Raw genomic sequence first — 18,218 nt, 5'->3', positions numbered from 1 at the left:
CCGAACTCCGCTAGCTTTGACATACGTTTTATCATAAGCAACGCCTCTACAGAAGTTCCATTTTCTTCTCGACTTTCAGATATCCCAAACTTATACATTTTAACTTGTTTATTACATTCTTCCGTTTTCAATAACTGACAGTGATTTTACCACCTTGGATTCAACTTGGGAATTGAAGAAACATCCCCCTTTGATGATTGTGTTTATACTCAAGGCCAACACAGTCTTAATGATGTTATAAAATATGGATCCATTTTAGTTTTAAACTCTCAAAATTTCATGTTTATTCACGTTTTAATCTTCAAAACTGTTAATTCACTCTCTTTTAACGTACTTTGGTGCATTATCGTTATTTTAGATGTTATTGTGTAATGTTTTACGAAATCATTTTTCAACATTTTAACCTATAATTTATAAGTGTATGTATTATTTTTAAGATTGATATAGGCTGATGATGCCCGTAAGGAGGGTGAAACATGTACCTTTGACTTTTTTGTATTATGTATAAAAAATATTTGACCATATGAAATAGTGGATCATATTGTATTCTATTGAACAGGTGGACTTATAATATTGTAATAATACTTGAGACAAATTAATATCTAACGTCAACAATTCTTTTTCTGAAAGCACCACTGCGGGTTGCGACTTTCAAGGAGTTAGCTCCTTCGACGCCACTCCCTCCACAGCCAGTTCTTACTAGGTGGGGGGCGTGGCTCGATGCTGTCGCGTATTATTGCGTAAACTAATCCACTATCAAAAACATTGTTAACGGCTTCAACAAAGATTAAAAGAAATAAGTTTCATAATGATAGATCCGTATTGAACTGTGATTACAATAGAGTAAAATAATATATTATTATTGGTCCACCTTTTCAATACAAAATGAAAATTACATAGGTCGAAACTAGTCCCTATGTAATTTTCATTTTGTATTGAAAAGGTGGACCAATAATAATATATTATTTTACTCTATTGTTCAACAAAGATGATGCCTCTTCTATCAAGATTGCCCAGGAATTGTTTTCCAACAGTTTGTCAGATAGTTTGGCATATATTAAGTCAAACTTTGGAATAATCGAGTACAATTACTCGTTTAGAATCTGCTGGCTCAGAAATTTGTGCAAGTATTGACGTTGTGAGAAGTGTTGAACTTTCAGTACAACAATCACATGGAATAGTTGGTGACAGTGTAAAAGGGGAAACTTCAAAATGTGCTTAATCGAAATTATGGTTTTCACCGTGTGTGCAAGATAAATGTTTTTAGAGGAGAAGGCACCAGTACACTTCAAGATGAGTGCATACTCGACACCAATGATTCAACATTATTGAAATATGCAGCAATAACGTCTTGTGATGTAGAAAGGAACTTCTCCTCTTACAAGAATGTGTTAAGTGATAATCGGAGGTCTTTCGCGCCTGATGCTTTGAAGATGAATCTTGCCATACACTTCAATTCCACCCGCAGAGAAGAATGAAAAAGGTGTGTGAGTTTGCACTATAGGCTCTGACGCTCTACCATAATGTACTGAAAGACATCTATTTAATTCGTTTCTTGGTGTTCAGTTTAAACTTTAACGCATTTGAATAATGTTAATGAAATCTGGGCTTAAATGTTCCAAAATATATATTTTAAATAGATTGATTTCTAGTTTTCTCGTATTTCAAACCACCAATGCAGGGTGCAAACATGGACTTTTACAATGTTGTGTAATCGGATAAACTTAGCAAACATAGTTCACAAAAGTTTGATAGGTGAATCAAGGATAATAGACTGTGAATAATTGCTGCACATGTATATTCAGAAAACTAATATTAAAGTAAGAATAAAGAATTTAGTTAACAAATATGTATCGGAGGAATTACCGTTCCGATTTATAATTTATTTTAAAATGCCCATATTTTGATTAATCATTTTCGGGTCATATTTTGTCATTTTTATGTCATATTTCGTCACTTTTGAGGTCATATTTCCTCATTTTTGAGGTCATATTTGCTTGCTTATTTGGGCTATTTTTAGGTCTTAAACATCCGAGCCCTATATATAACGTTAAATGATAGAATATTATGTCCATGACATTGCAGTATATTACCCTACCACCTTATTATATCGCCTTTCTCATCCCTGGAAGATTTTCAGTAGCAGCACGTGTTTTTTACTTCATTTAGAGAATTACTGTAGTCGCTCGCACCACTGAGTGCAAAAATATTATTTTTGTTTCTCTCTTTTTATATATACGCACATTGCTTCTGCAGGGCACCGTAGCATTTATCGACAAAACTGACATGATCCATGGGTTGTGACGGAGTTACCAACTGGATCGGGTAACCTTCCAGCAGACTTCTGGAAGTTGCAGAAATTTAAAGAACCCGCTATCAACTGGCTGTTCAACTTTTTCAGTGTCATAGTTTGGCTCTGTTCCCGGTGATTGGGCTACGAGCATCACTGTGCCTATCTTTAAGCAAAAAAGTTATCCAGCTGAATGTGCGAAGTACCATCTCACCTACAGACTGATGGTGGGATAGCTGATGAGGTGCAAAGTAGGATAAAGGCAGCAAGGATGAGATGGAGGGAGGTCACAGACATACTCTGTAACAGAACGATGCCACTACCTCTGAAGTCCAAAATATGCCGCATGGTAGTACTTCCTGTTGCTTTATATGGTGTTGAATGTGGACCACCTGACAAAGCAACAGAGCGCCAGTTACACGACATGGAACTGTGTATGATCCATTAGTCATAGTCATCACACCAATCGCTGAGAAGGCACAGAGGAAAACAGTTTCCTATGGTATGGTCAAGTCCTGCGTGCTGCACCAGGAACCATGAGAGATACTTATATCACAACGGCGCACGGAACAAAAACAAATTAGGTCCCTCTACTAGACTGTAATATGAACGGAAATGGAGCAAGTTACATTCGCAATGACAACTTAATTCCTGTTCTGCATTGTCACTTGTAACAAGAATGCTTGTATTATCCAGCGTGCAGTAGGCTGATCAGCTAACCAGCCGTCTCGAGTTGCTTACGGGACGAATGTTGTCCCGAATTTACAGCTATAGAGCCGATTACCAAGTGAGAAATGACAGCAAAATTTACACTTGCCAAAAAAAAAAAAAAATTAAAGTTTAACTTGCACTCAAAACTAAGGTTGCACAAATCACCAAAGCAATAATGATATTATCTGCGGAGAGAACTGGGATTATTTGTAGTGCTTTCTACTTAGCAGATATATCATTGGAGATCAAATTAGTCAAAATTCGGAGGAGATAATAGTAATTATTAGAAGAAGAGGTGAAAATTCGTGAAGTTACCTCATTAAATATGTATTATACATTAACATCTCTTTCAGCATTTCTAATATTTTTCTTTAAAATGTCCCTACAATTTTTGCTCGAACTCGGAAAACATCATGTAATTTCTCCTCCCCTCAATTCCTTGCTTCAAAATTGTGGAGAAAAAAGGGGGAGGGGCGTATGCGAGTAAATACAGTAAATATAAATTGACAACTTCTGAGTTTAAAAAACATTTGTAAAATGCCATGAAAGTTCCTTGTTCCTACTGAATTGTTAAATAATAACGTTAGCTGCACTTGCACTATAGCGAAAATTCAGACTTAGATTTTTGGATATTCCCTGTCTCTCTCTTTAACACCTTGTGATGTCAATTGTGACATCACCCTTCATTCACCCAATAAACATGATTGTCCGGTGCTCTCCTAGTCATATATAGTATGATCAATGTTGTATATGTTCGGTAATTTTACAAGAACACATTATTTTCGCACCTTAACTCATTCCTCGTACTTAATGAATATATCTACTATGGGGTAGTGATGAGTGTGATTAGTTGCCATCCTCAGAGGCCCGGGTTAGATTCCCGGCTCACCCACGAAATTCTAAAAGTGGTATGAGGACTGGAACGGGTTCCATTCAGCCTCGGGTGGTCAACTTAGTAGAGGGGGTTCAATTCGCACGTCAACCATTGTCAAAGTGGTTTTCCATGGTTTCCCGCTTCTTCTCCAGGTAAATGCCCGAATGGTACCTAGCTCAAGGCCATGTTCGCTTCCTTTCCATTCCTAGCACTTTCCTATCCCATCATCGCTGTAAGACCTATCTGTGTTAGTGGGACGTAAAATAAATAGTTTTTAAAAAATTGAGTATATATAATAGCATTTAAGAGCACCTACAAGTGGATTGGTGATGGTCCGATTCTTTACGAATGTATTCATAGTTATTTAATGTTATGTTAATTTATATTAATTCAGAGATATGCTGATACAGATTGATAATTTTAAGTGTCTGCCCACTGAAGTTGGTCTTTTGTAACAGTATATGTGCTTTTGTAGTGAATTATTGGGCTCGGTAAAGACATTTTTATCAGTTTGGTAATTTTCCTTAAATGTGTTATTAAATCTAACTAGCATTAAAGACAACTCATAACAGAGTAAAGGAAAGTTAGTTTTGTTACAGTGATGTATAAAAGAATGTTTCAGGGAGAGTACATGTAAGTATGCATTATTTTCTCTTCAGATAACCTGCTATTATTATGAGTACTGATTAATTTGAGGATGTTGCAGAAAGGAAACTGAAAGAGTGGTACTCAGTCCACTGAGGAATGGAGAGCATCCTTTTGTGGGCCTGGCTTTTAAATTGGAAGCTGGGAAGTTTGGACAGCTTACATATCTCCGTTGTTACCAAGGCAAGCTTTCGAAAGGGGATAACATCTTTAATACGAGAACAAAACGAAAGGTAAATTCATGCTTTAACCTATAGTAATAGAACATGCAATGTACAGTAGAACCTCAATAATTCAAAATCAGTTAATTCATAATCCCGCCTAATTCGAAGAAGCTCTCATTCCCGGAAACATGAGGTACGGTTTTACATGTTATTGAAATTATTTTGAAATACGGATAATTGACAATTTGAATAACAATGTCGGTCCCATTACCAAAATTCAGTCTTTTAATTGAAAACTGCCTTTACATTTTAAAAAAGTATTTTACAGAGTAATTTAAATTAAAAATGTATTTGTGTCATGATAGAATGCGTCTTCCGGAACGTGCTGTGGTAGCTTTCCTCCGTACCTTCACTCACTTCGGTGTGTCTACCATGTGCTTCACATTTGCTGAGTTCAAGTAAAATCGTAATTCTTTTGTATTCAGCTTTTTTAAGGAATGCCACAGTATCATGTAGCAGGCAGTGTGCGGAGAAGCAGAATATGCGAACACTGGCGATGCCCGCAGCAAAAAAGCGTGTCTCATAGAATCAGTTTGTACACACCAAACGTTATTGTTCTTTTTTAATGCCGAGCCTAAACGGACTTGTGGTTTTAAAGGGGAGAAGTGCCAGCTGGGTTATCATAAAAGGGTGTTGGGGGTTCATTGACTGTGTTGCAATGCACCTTGTTGAATACATTTTGGAAAAAGACATTTCTATGCATTTGAAAGGTTTAAACTGTGAAGTAGGGTTAATTGCATGCAGTAACAAGTCTTAGAATATTTTGGGACGCGGCAAGGGTTGACATTTCAGAATTACGAGTTGGCGGTTAATTCGAAATCACGTAATTGGAAGTCCGATTTTTGCATCCCAACGACTTTGAATTAATAAGGTTTTACTGTATTTGTTGCTATAGAGCATCCAGAGTTAAGAAAAGACTACAGGCCTTATGGGCCTGCTGCCTTCCACTGTTGCCATACTCGCTCACTCAGCGCGGCTCGGACACTGCTTGCGATATACAGTCATGACATAAAATTATACAACGCTTGGTACAGCTGTTGCAAGACTAATAATAATATCAATGCCAGATTATCTCCAGTCATTAATGAAATTTCGTTTTGCCATAACGTTTCTAAGGATAATAGCCCACTGACTGTATCATTCGAAATAGAGGAAGAGTTTGAACATGCAGGGATGCGAACTAAATAATAATAATATGCATATCCAGAAACCGAAATGATTGTCTTGTTTCTTATATCTGAGAAAGTTTCATGATCGTTGTTGCTTTAAGGGAGCGCAGTGCTGAGTCTATTAGCCCCCAGAAACATTTCATTATTAAGGCATATACTGTGTGGTTACAACACAGGAAGCTGACGGCGAGATATCTCTGTCTCGGTGATGTATCCTTCAGCTCATTTCAGATAAATTTACTCGTAAGTGACAACAGATGCAAGGGCTTCATGTTTATCACAAAATACGATAACTTAAATATTCTTCCGCAACATAAAATACGGAATGCTGAATGACCTATTCGTATGATTTCTTAAAATCAGGTAGTTCGGAGTTGCTGTTTTTCGGAAGTGAGGATTGTGTTCAGAGTTGGCGGTTCATCTCTAAAATAGAATTCATGAACAGTGCGCCGTATTCCACTTCTGACAAAATCATGGTATTTAATGAGTCTGGAATTACTGCGAATTAACTGTTTCCTTTCCCGCTTCTTGCTGGGACTCTGGAGTGCCCTTCGCTGGCTTCCTTCCTTATTTTGAAGACGGAAGTCTTCGAAATTCCTAAAAACTTTGCGGCTTTATCTACTACCCCGTTTACACTTCGTCCTGGATGCTTTGTTTTCAAATATGAAAATGAATTAAGCACCATTTGCCGTTCCTTTCTCCTGACAACTTCACTACTTATCCTTTTCACATGTTCAGCTATTTCTCGCTGACTGATTATATAAAAAATACTAAACAGACAAAAACTATACACGATACACACAACCAAAAGCAATGCAATACACGAAAAATGAAACACAATAAATTATACTGTATTTATAACAAAACACTATGCGCCCCAGGAAGACGATCACTTCACTCTGCCGAATATGTCCCAATCATTGTAATGAGTGACACACACAAAAAGGGAAACATGCCGCACTGACCTCACCAATGATGATTCGCAGTGGTTAAGCTGAGTTATTACACGTGTTGTCTACTGTACACACTTCCGCACTACACGCTGAAATGTGGCGCGCAGTGCGACAAGCATGGCCGGCTGTTCCGTGTACTGAACCCCATATACGATATTTAAAAGGATAAACTCAAAGATATCAAAATGATTTTACGTCTTATTTAGTATTGTATGGCACAACCAATCCTTGTTTCATAAGAAAAAGTATACATTTTGATAGGAATTCATTATAATGTTTATATACATGTAGAACTAAAGTGGGTAACACCAACAGAAGTAAAAGCCCATAAGGCCTGTAGTCTTTTCTTAACGCTGGATGCTCTATAGGTAGTTACATCTGTGGTAAATTATTGTTACATTTCTGGAAGGAAACAGGGTTGACTCTGGTATTAGAGATAGATTATTATCTGATGGCACAAAAACTTAGCAGTAGAGTAGTTACCCCCTCCACTACCTTTATTCCCCTCCTTTCCTCTCCACGCTCATGGCTCTTTGCAGGATTTAACATTGGTGCATTGTTGTAGCACAAAAGAATCCTGCTGTTGATGACTACTCGTATATATTTTCACTAAACACTCGTACATCATAATAATACACAGAAATATGTACACATTAATTTTCAATTGGCAATTGATCCGTCGAGCATTATTGGTATAAAACTTGTTATGTTGCACCCATACGCTAACATCAACTCGCATCATCACAACTGAGCTACTCGGCTCACTCTTACTACCTCAACAACATAACTCACACAAATTACATGGTAAATCACAATTGATCTATCCAGCAGTATCGATATTAAACTCACACAACTATTCCCTTTGTGCTCACAGTACCAACATCACACTTGTACTATGACAAGTCACTACATAACATCAACTTACTACTAACATACCATCAGTCTACTGCTCGCATCATGACTCGACATTCTTTGTGTACATACTGGCTATGATTCTGGATATTTCTGGTTACTCACAACATAATATTAAAAAGTTAAGTGGTAATATAAATACAAGATACCTGGAAGATTGTACAAGTAACATTCAGAAGTCGTTGGTAAGTTCTTGTTCTAGAATTATCTTGAAACATTATGGCACATTATTTCACAGTACATTGAAATACCTACTGTGCTGACGACCTTGGTACATCATGTTCAAATTCACTTGAGTCAACACACATACACTTAATTGTAAGTTTCCTGAACAACTTGGAACTTAATATAAAATGATAATACATAACCCAGCCTATAATGTATAAAAAATTGTTTTCAGTTATACACTCATAACCTAGCTTGTGTCAGTATGTGCCATCATGTCATAATCTACCTCTATCAGTATTTTTCCCAAAATATATTCTCTCTTTTTCCTAATTCTTATCCATATCTGTTTATGTTGAAACTTCAAGTTGAATTTCAGATATCGGAGCTTGAGTGATTAGCCTGGATTGATAGAAAAAGAGATAGAAAATAATATTAATCAAAATTGATTTGGTCTGTTGTAGAAGCTGCTGTTATATTAGGAAGATAGATCTATTGGGTAAATACAGTGGAACCTTTTTTTTTTTTTTTTTTTTTTTTTTTTTAAGGAGAGACCACGGAAAAAGGTATAATATGGGAAAACTGACTGAAAATCCGTGAACGATTTAAAACTATCAACAATTTGGCTAAACATCACAATAATGTAATGTATATAATTATAATCTTACAAAAACTCGTACATAAATTTCATGAGTTAAAAATCTGGTTACTTTAAATTCAGTTTCACCGTGGAAACTACGTCACATTCCTGTGAAAACTTCTTTCATGTGAGTAACTTTGATCAGCTAAGTTTGTTGAAAAATATGCTACTAAATAATGCCAGGTCAAACAAAAATTGATCACCAAAGTAATGACGACCATAAAATGGGTTCAGCGGACAAGAAAAGATGTGGAAGAAGTTGGGATTTGTACAGATGAGATCTGGAATCGAGCAGTGTTTCAAAACTAAGGTTGATAAATTCATGGGGTTTGAGGAACAACGTTCAAAGGCCAAGACCCCGTGGTCGGAATAAAGGCAGAGGAACCTCAGTGAAAGGATGAAAAATTCTGGGAGGAGAAGAAAAAACAAACTAGCTTTTTGTAAGTTTTATACCGCGTAGATTACCATTAGGCCGACTAGACTTTTAAAGGTTTCGTAGTACTCAAGAATATGATTTTGAATGAAAATATTGATTCACAAAAATTCTCGAATGCGTTATATTTTGATTCTGCCTACGTTGAAAAACATTTGATCGAGGATGTAGCATTGATGGGAGTGAATTTTCTGAACGGTTAGCTTTAGGGTCAGGAAATTGTTTCATTGGAAAACGGGAAATGCAGGATTATTAAAATATGATTGAATTATGGGTGCTTGTGGGACCACATAATTTGAATGAATAATCCAGGAAATAGTTTTTTCCAGGAACGGATAATCAAGGTTCGTCTGTATACAATATTAATAAGTTCCTGAGCAAAGGATGTACCAAGTTAAACTGTTAATTATCTCGTGTTTGTTACAGGTTCGCGTTGCACGTCTTGTTCGCCTTCATTCAAATGAGATGGAAGATGTATCCGAAGTCTATGCTGGAGATATTTTTGCTCTGTTTGGTGTTGATTGTGCTAGTGGAGATACCTTCGTAACAGATCCAAAGTTGAATCTCTCAATGGTAAGAAGTTCCATTTCATACTATTGTATCAGGGAATATAAGATTGATGTACATAGTACTTTCCCTCAGATCTGTATGACTATTTCCAAAGCTTTTACGCTGTAACTCAGGTAAACTGGCAGTGCAAACTGATGTGCTTAATATTGAATACCTGCTCACATAATCGTGTTCCAGGGGCTTTGGCTCCGAGCACGTGATTTACTTGTGCTTATGCCTATGCAGGGCCGGAGTTAGAAGGCGGGGATAGGCCCAGCCCCTTCTTACTAAAATTTTTATATTTCTATGAGTTTTAAGAACCTTTGTATCGGTTGCCTGAAAAATAGAATTAATTGGGTTTTTTTTTTTTAAGTATAATTCTGTTACTATATTTTTTCCTTTCTCAGGTAGTTTATAGATCTATTTATTCAAAATTAGTTTCGGCAGACTGAAGAACCTAACAGTTATAAATTCTCTGAAAGTTTGTCAGTAAATTTCATATCTACTCTGTATATTTCAGTTCAACTTATTGTTTCAACCACACTGTATAGTTTTTGTTAAAATTATTCATTGTGATATCGGAAGAAGGGAGAATGACAGGCGATTAGGAGAAGAGTGCAGTTAGCTGTAGGTTTTTACCTGAGTACAAGAGGAGTGTTACAGTGTTGCCAACTTAGTGGATTTCCCGCTAAATTTGGCAGAATCAGAAGACTGTCGGCGGAGAAATATATCATTTAGCGGACAGCGGATTTTTTGGCGGAATTCTAGATTTATTATAGCGGAATTCAGTGTTTTATCCATTTTACGGTTTTAAAAAATTTGTACTCCAGTCTGTCTCCGAGCTCTTCCATATTTCTTGTCAGGAGCTAGCAGTCACATGAGGAAAACACGTTATTTGGATTTGATGTTATGAGATCATAGTATCATAAATTTGTAATGCGTGGGGAAAGGGTACTTATCCTTTCGTTGACGAATGATGACAGATAATGAAACTGAAAGAGTAACATTTATATTTATGCTATGAAGGAAGACCGTTTGAACTGGCCTGTTCTGTGTGTGGCCCACGAGGTAGACTGTGTACCAGTATTACAAATTTGATAAACTTGGGCCTAGAATCCGTAAAATATGAGTGATAAAGATTAGTTTAGTTTTGTTATGTTTTATTTTACCTGGCAAGATTTAAGGCCTTCAGGCCTTCTCTTCCATCTAGATGGTTGATGAATAAAACCCTTCTAATATTGGGGTAAAATATTGCTCCAAATTAGAGTCAATTATTTGAAAAATGATTTATTGGTACCATATGTCTTAAGTTCTCCATTTTGTTCACACTTGCCTTTTTTTTTTTTTTTTTTTTTTTTTTTTTTTTTTTTTTTAAACGCCCCCATTGGAGCACTTTAATCAGACATATACATGAAAGTCTAATAGTACTAAATAGAGTCAGCTTTTCAGCTTCTTCCTCCGCTCCCAAAACCTCTTCATCCTGTCGGACCTGGCCGCCCATTGGTTGTCAGTAATGGTGTACTTCCTTCATTCAAATGTTATGAGTTTGAATCATAGGTGTTTATTCCTTAGAATCCTCTTCTCTTCTCTGCCTTCAATTTGGAGCATTGATAAATTTAATTCTTCTAAATCATCATGATCTCTGTGAATCAAGTGTTCTTTGTTTATTTTTGAGAAGTAACTAAATAACTGCTTCACTAGTCTGGTTTCTGGCAGTCTGAATACTGTGGAAGTCCGCTATAGCGAGTACGGCATATAACGAGAACTCCGTTATAGCGACGACTTTTTTCTGTCCCTTCAAAATTCCTATATTAAACTGTGTATCGTCCTTCGGTTACAGTGAGAACCCTATCACTGGCGCATCCGTTATTACGAGCGATTAAGCACGCGCAATTTTCTTCTGTTTCCGATATTTATGCACCCCAGCAATGATATTGCATGCGATCGATTACCTTCGGCATCGTTTCCTCGCTATGTGCAGTAGCGATTTCTCTCGTCGACATTCGAAGGTAATTCACAATTAAGTATTTATTTATTTTCCACCTAGTCGATACAATGATTGCTTAAAGCAATTTAATGGTTAAAAGTGGTACATATTTCGTATATTATCAACATCTTCAGCCACATAACACTGTTTAGATGAAAAATATATAAATTGACAAAGTAATGCTTTAGAGGAAGTGTCCTTAAAATTAACATAAGCTTGACAACATTAAAACAAACAAATAACTCAAGCCAAAGTATATAAATTATTTCTACAATTGAAAGCAGTCATCAAGGAAACACTCGTACAATATTCCATAGAGAATATGTCCTAATGAATATTCTTTTCTTAATAATTCATGAAAAAAGGTCAATTTATAAATGAAAAATTATACAATTTATAAGTAATTGTCAAAATGAAGAAATCCAGATATCACAGTGTGGCTCTTATTATTAATGCAGATGAAAATATAACTAATTCCTAGTTGTCAATTCCTTGACGACTGCTTTCAATTGTAGAAATAATTTATATATTTTCTCTTGAGTTATTTGTTTGTTTTAATGTTGTCAATCTTATGTTAATTTTAAGGACACTTCCTCTAAAGCATTACTTTGTCAATTTATATATTTTTCATCTAAACAGTGTTATGTGGCTGAAGATGTTGATAATATATGAAACATGTACCACTTTTAACCATTAAATTGCCTTAAGCAATCATTGTATTGACTAGGTGGAAAATAAATAAATACTTAATTGTGAATCTATTGAAGTGCGATACGGACCATGAAGCTGATTTTATGTAATTCGAAGGCAATGTCAGAGTCGATTAGTAATACCCATCCACAGCTGTTCCGTAAAGAAAATTCGAAATGAAAGAGAATATATTTTCGTAATAAATGCGTAAATAACGTGTCCAATAACGGTTGTTAACTCATTAAAAATTAAGGCTGACTAAACGACCGCTTAATTTTGAGACTAAATACTGCAATTAAGTAAGAATGGGATACACCTCGAGATATGGCAGAGTGCTTAATTGATTTCAGAGGTTAGTTTATATTTTGTCGCGTCTGGTTAAATTACGTAAAGGCTATTTAAAAAATTTATAGCGAGAAAATTATAATTTCTCTACTGGTGCTTGAAGTGTGTTTTAATCATACGTATAGTATGGTTAAGTTAGGATACGTGACGCTGTTTGAATAAGAAAACTGAAACGTTTGCAACAAAATGCGATCGATCATCTTCGGTACGGTATAGTTTTCTCACTTTGTGCATTTGCGAGCTTCTCTCTTTGACTTTCAAAGGCGATGTTGGAGTTGATTAGTAATACCCATCGACTGCTGTTCTCTAAACAAAATTCGAAATGAAAGAGGATAACAGGTTTTCGTAATAAATGCGTAAATAACGTGGCCGATAGCAGTTGTTAACTCATTGAAAATAAAGACTGAAGTAAACGATATCTTAATTTTAATGTTATTTACGGAAATTAAGGAAGAATGTGATACACCTCAAGATATGGCAGAGTACATCACTGATTTCAGAGAATATTTCATATCTTCTCGCGTCTAGGTACGACTATTTACATGTAAATTTTTCGCGAGGAGGTTATTTCTCTACATGCGTTTCAAATATGTTTTCATGATAGGCTACATATACGGTTAGGTTAGGTGACACTGTTTGAAGAAGAAAGCTGAGGCGTTTGCCACAGAAATCTCTGGAGTGATACCGTATTTTTCTGAATACAAGATTTTTTTCTCTCAGAATCTCATGCGAAAACTCAAGGGTTGTTGCATTCGCAGCCTAACAGTAAGTTAATGGATACCCCCTGGCAACTACCGCGGTAACTACGCTGCTTCTTTTCACACGCGCACAGAACTCGTTGACAATAAACGACCGCCTCCTTTCTACACATCACTAGCCGCGACAACTGGTTGTGCAGTGCCTGTGTGTTTCTCAAATCTGCAGAATGGCATCAAAACATGCGACCCTTTGAATTCTTAGAAAAGCCATGGCTACTCAGTGGCAGAGTCATAACGCGTCTATTGTTCTTCAAATTATTATAATTAATGAACCACCTTTCCAATACACAAAATCCTTATATTTAGGATGAAACCATATAATCACAAATTGTTCTTCTGACCTGAATGATTCAGGCAAGGGGAATACCCTTCCTAAATATAAGGATTTTGTGTATTGGAAAGGTGGTTCATTAATTATAATAATTTGATACTCTGAACTCCAATACGGTTGGAAAATGAGATTTATAACTTGTAATCTATTGTACTTGATGCTTAGTAAAATTAAGGTTTATAGACAGCAGGAATATTTTCGTGATGGATAGTCGTATTGTAAAGATACGTGGTAAAGCTATTGCCGGCAAATTTTCAATGGGTTCTAGTCTATATTATGATGCCAATTTTATGTTTATTAAACACTCGGAAATGTAGAATAATTGTGCAGCCGCAAGAAAATACGGCATACGCCTAACTAAAGCCAATATTTGGCGTTAGCGTGAAGACAAAGTGCTAAGAAAATGTGTACTGTACAAAGAAAGCATTCAGTGGTCCGCAACAAGGATGCTTTAAAGAAGTCGAAGATGAAATTGTAAGGTATGTGCATGAAAAACGCAAGGGCGGAATGGCCATACCGTGGCGCAATAAACTCGTTCGTTGACGTTCAACATTCACGATTACAGTCGAGCCGCTGGCTGTCCGGCCCTGACGTTTCTCAAACAGTGTTGCCGATTTTGAACCATACGATATAAATAAACACACACATCTAAAATATTTCACGTATACATAGATCAGATTCTGCGTTAATGCGACGGAAATGCGTACGAAAATGTGCAAAAATTACCTCTACTATATTGAAAACCAATACTAGTGTAATCATAATAATAAAACGTTCCAATTAAAATTAACTGCACTCCAAAACAGCGTAAATATAACAAAACATTCTAGTCGAAGTTATGCACGTTCCAGGAAGAGCGTAAACATAATAACAAAACCCTGCAGTCAAAATTAAGCACACTAAGAGAATAGAATAACCGTAACTCAAAAACAGTAGGCTATAGACATAATTTAAATAACAACATTGAAACCGAACTCTGTGAATAGTATCACCGTAATTTTAATTAGTCAGAATTTTAAAAAAATAACTGAAAATAGTATCAACGTGGCAATAAAAACATCGTTGATACAATAAAACTTCAACATACTCATAGAATAGTAGTGTCGAAATAATAAAATATTGTAATGAAATGAAACAAATTTTGTACTCACAGGGACTAATCCAAAGGGAATACGCCACACTCTCCGAAAACATTGGTGTCTTTGTCCTTGTCACTAATGTCACTGGAGTCACTGCTATCATCCTCACCCAGGGAAATAATTTCTTCCACTCGACATTCAACAATTCCATCAGCTTCTTTTGCCTTGTGTAAATCTTCCCAGGTGTTACTCACAACACTTTTCCACTTATCCGCTGTAACAAGTTTGACTGCCTCGTGCACTAAGCGTTCAACATCAGTCAGACGGAAAGATTTGTTATTTTCGGCAACATATCCTTTAACTTGTGCCCAAATTAACTCAATTGGATTAAAGTGGCAGTGGTAAGGAGGAAGCCTAATTACCCTATGACCCTAGCGATGGAGTCCACTTCGTAGGTGCAATATCTAGGCTTATGGAGTTTTACACTTTGTAGCAGCTCCGCCTTTGTCATTTCTGCAGATATCCCCGGTACATTATTTCCCACCAACCACTGAAGAATGATATCTTTTCTGTCTTTCATTGTCGGTGCTTTGTTTAGTTGCACAGAGTGATAGGGGGCATTGTCCATAACAATTACGGAATTGGGACTTATGTTTGGTAGCAAAGAATTTTTAAACCACGTTGTGAAAGTTATCCCATTCATTTCTTCGTGATAATCACGAGTGCTCTTTGATCTGAAAAGAAGCATAGCTCCCGGAACAAATCCATTAATGCCACCTGCATGAAGCAAAATAAGCCTACTTCCCTTCCCAATAGGTGCTTTGAAAGTCCCTGCTACAGTTTCATCTGTCCAGGCCACCGTTTTAGAATGTCCGGCATTTACCCACGTTTCATCTAACCACACCACTCTATCAGGACTAATCTTCAGAATTTCCCTCAAAAATCTACCTCGCCATGCTACAATTTCACTTCTCTCCATCGCAGCTTTTCTCCCTGAAAATTTCTTCCAACGAAAGCCAAGTTCTCTCAGTATTTTACTTAAACTGGTCTTTCCTCCACTGAATAAGCGAGATTCTTTCAAAGAGTCAAGTAATTTGTCACGCGTGTTGGAAATTCCCTCCTCTTGTAATAACTATAAATATGTTGCCTTATCGCATCCTTTTGAAATGCATCTAGTGATGTCTTGGGACAAAGTCTTGGTCTTCGTTTTTCAGGAGTACGCAGCACTTCAGAAGGTGTATTAAGATCCACTGGACACTTTTCTTTCGTAACACTTTTCACGGTTGTCCTACCTACTTTTAAAGCATCACAAACTCGATCCACCACTTTTGTAACAGGAAGAAGAGGCTCTTTCTCAAAATATTCACGTAGCCGGTTGGCTTTTATAACAACTGATTTTTTCTTAGTCGTTTCTGATGATCCACTGGCCATGTCACAATAACAAAAACAAACGGCTTACACACACAGTGAACGCATACACTTCATGCAGGCTAGCGAGCAACTGAGGCCACGTGTTTCTCTTCAAAGAAGTGGCATCACCGCACTAGCAGTACAAGAGAGTCATGGCGACATGAACGGTGATTGGTGCTTGCTGTTAAATCTTAAATCTGGCGCGCCAGTGATGTCAGGCATTGCAAACCGTGACGATTATTCTACCACTAGCAGAAAACCCGCGGAAATAAAGAATAATTGTGCAGCCGCAAAAAAAAAATATGGCGTGGCGAAAGTCAGTGTTCGGCGTCTAAAAATTATCTAAAAATGCGTAGGCCTACTGTACAAAAGTTTTGAACAAACTGATTGCCATTTCATACCGATTTTAATGTGCATGAAGGGTTTTCCGACTTTTATACAATACCAATATAAATGGTCCGTTATTGGACATTATAAATTTTCCAGCTAACTCATTCCTGGTTGCCAGCGTTTCGCCCCCGTGTGCTAGGCTGGGCTCATCAGTTGGTACCTAGCAACTCATTCGGAACAAATATTTCAGATTCCCTATGGGAATCAACATCTATATCATCTGATGGCCAAGCAGGCATCAATTTTTGGTAATGAGACCAAGTGTCTCATAGTGCATTGGCACTGCTGGTGGCTACAATTAGCCTACGCAGTGGCCTCCACGGTATGCACTAGCCAGCGTCTTGGTAGTTGTGCTAGGTACCAACTGATGAGCCCAGCCTAGCACACGGGGGCGAAACGCTGGCAACCAGGAATGAGTTAGCTGGAAAATTTATAATGTCCAATAACGGACCATTTATATTGGTATTATAAATTTACTCATTCGGAACAAATATTTCAGGTTCCCTATGGGAATCAACATCTATATCATTTTATACAATAATCGGATATAACGGCAATCCGTTATAGCGAGTAAATTTTTCGCTGTTATGAATTCTCGCTATAACGGACTTCTACTGTATATGACAAAAAAGGCAATTCTCCTTTTCCGCATTGTATCTTGATTCGCTTTCACAATGTACCACTTCATTAGGTAATAATCTCCATTGGCCATCAACTTGGTTTTTCTTATTGATGATTGTCCTGATGATTCTTCCATCTTAGGGGCCGATGACGTTAGATGTTAGGCCCCTTTAAACAACAAACATTATCATCATCATCATAGTCATTCTTCTATCTACTTTCTGCAGTTTATCGGTTGTTGATTTAGTGTTCAACTTGAAGAGTGTTTCATTAGCATAAGTTGCTTCGGTTTTTACAACTCTATTGTAATGTCAAAATTTAGCATTCATGGAGAGAGGTATTTTTTTAATAAGTTGGCCAGGTGATTCGTTATGCTTTTTTCAGTTTAGATGTTCTGTTGTTGAGCAGTATTTTCTCTTTTGTGTTCCAGGTTATAATTTCCCCAAGATATTTGAACTTATTCGCAATCTTAATTTGTTTTCCATTGTTGAGGTGAATGGCTGGTGTTTCAATTCGAAGGTCGGCATCATTTCAGTCGTTTCAAATTAGATTTGCAGTCCAATTCTTGCAGCAATTTTCTTGAGTTCTTTGAAATTTAGCTTCTTCCATACTACATACAGTGGAACCTCGATTATCTGTTCCTGGAAAATACGTTTTCCCGGAATATGTGTTCAAATTACGTGGTGCCGCGAGCATCGTAATTAAATCACGTTGTGAAAGTCCCGCATTATCCGTTCCTCGAAGAAACGATTTCCCGGATCAACCGTCCAGAAATTCCAGTCCCATCAACGCTAAATCTTCGATCAATCGTTTTTTAATAAACTGTCTCACGAAAGGACGGTTATGGCATACTTTTGGATCTTGGCGTTAACGCCCCGTCATTGCGATTTTTAGTAGAGCAAGTACTGTACCTGTACTGGAAAAGCGATCGGCAGTGAACTTGCATAAGGGACCATCTTAGCATCACATTCGGGGGGTATTGTTTAGAGAATCTCGTAAAATCATAAAGCAGAGACTGGCCACAACAATTGTAAGGAGACAC

The 18,218-nt window shown here is 36.9% G+C and overlaps 1 protein-coding gene across 1 annotated transcript in view; it reads left to right on the top strand.

Annotated features, from left to right (window-relative positions):
* Positions 1 to 18,218, top strand: part of mEFG1 (mitochondrial translation elongation factor G 1) — a 158,631-nt gene that overhangs the window by 78,062 nt on the left and 62,351 nt on the right. Inside the window, exons 8-9 of the mRNA XM_067151115.2 lie at positions 4,582 to 4,753; positions 9,443 to 9,589. Of these exons, the coding sequence (XP_067007216.1) occupies positions 4,582 to 4,753; positions 9,443 to 9,589 (319 nt within the window). The remainder of the gene's footprint in view (positions 1 to 4,581; positions 4,754 to 9,442; positions 9,590 to 18,218) is intronic.

The sequence above is a fragment of the Anabrus simplex genome, chromosome 7 (genome assembly GCF_040414725.1).
Source record: "Anabrus simplex isolate iqAnaSimp1 chromosome 7, ASM4041472v1, whole genome shotgun sequence".
Classification (NCBI taxonomy): Eukaryota; Metazoa; Arthropoda; class Insecta; order Orthoptera; family Tettigoniidae; genus Anabrus; species Anabrus simplex.
This window is presented reverse-complemented; position numbering and strand designations above follow the sequence as displayed.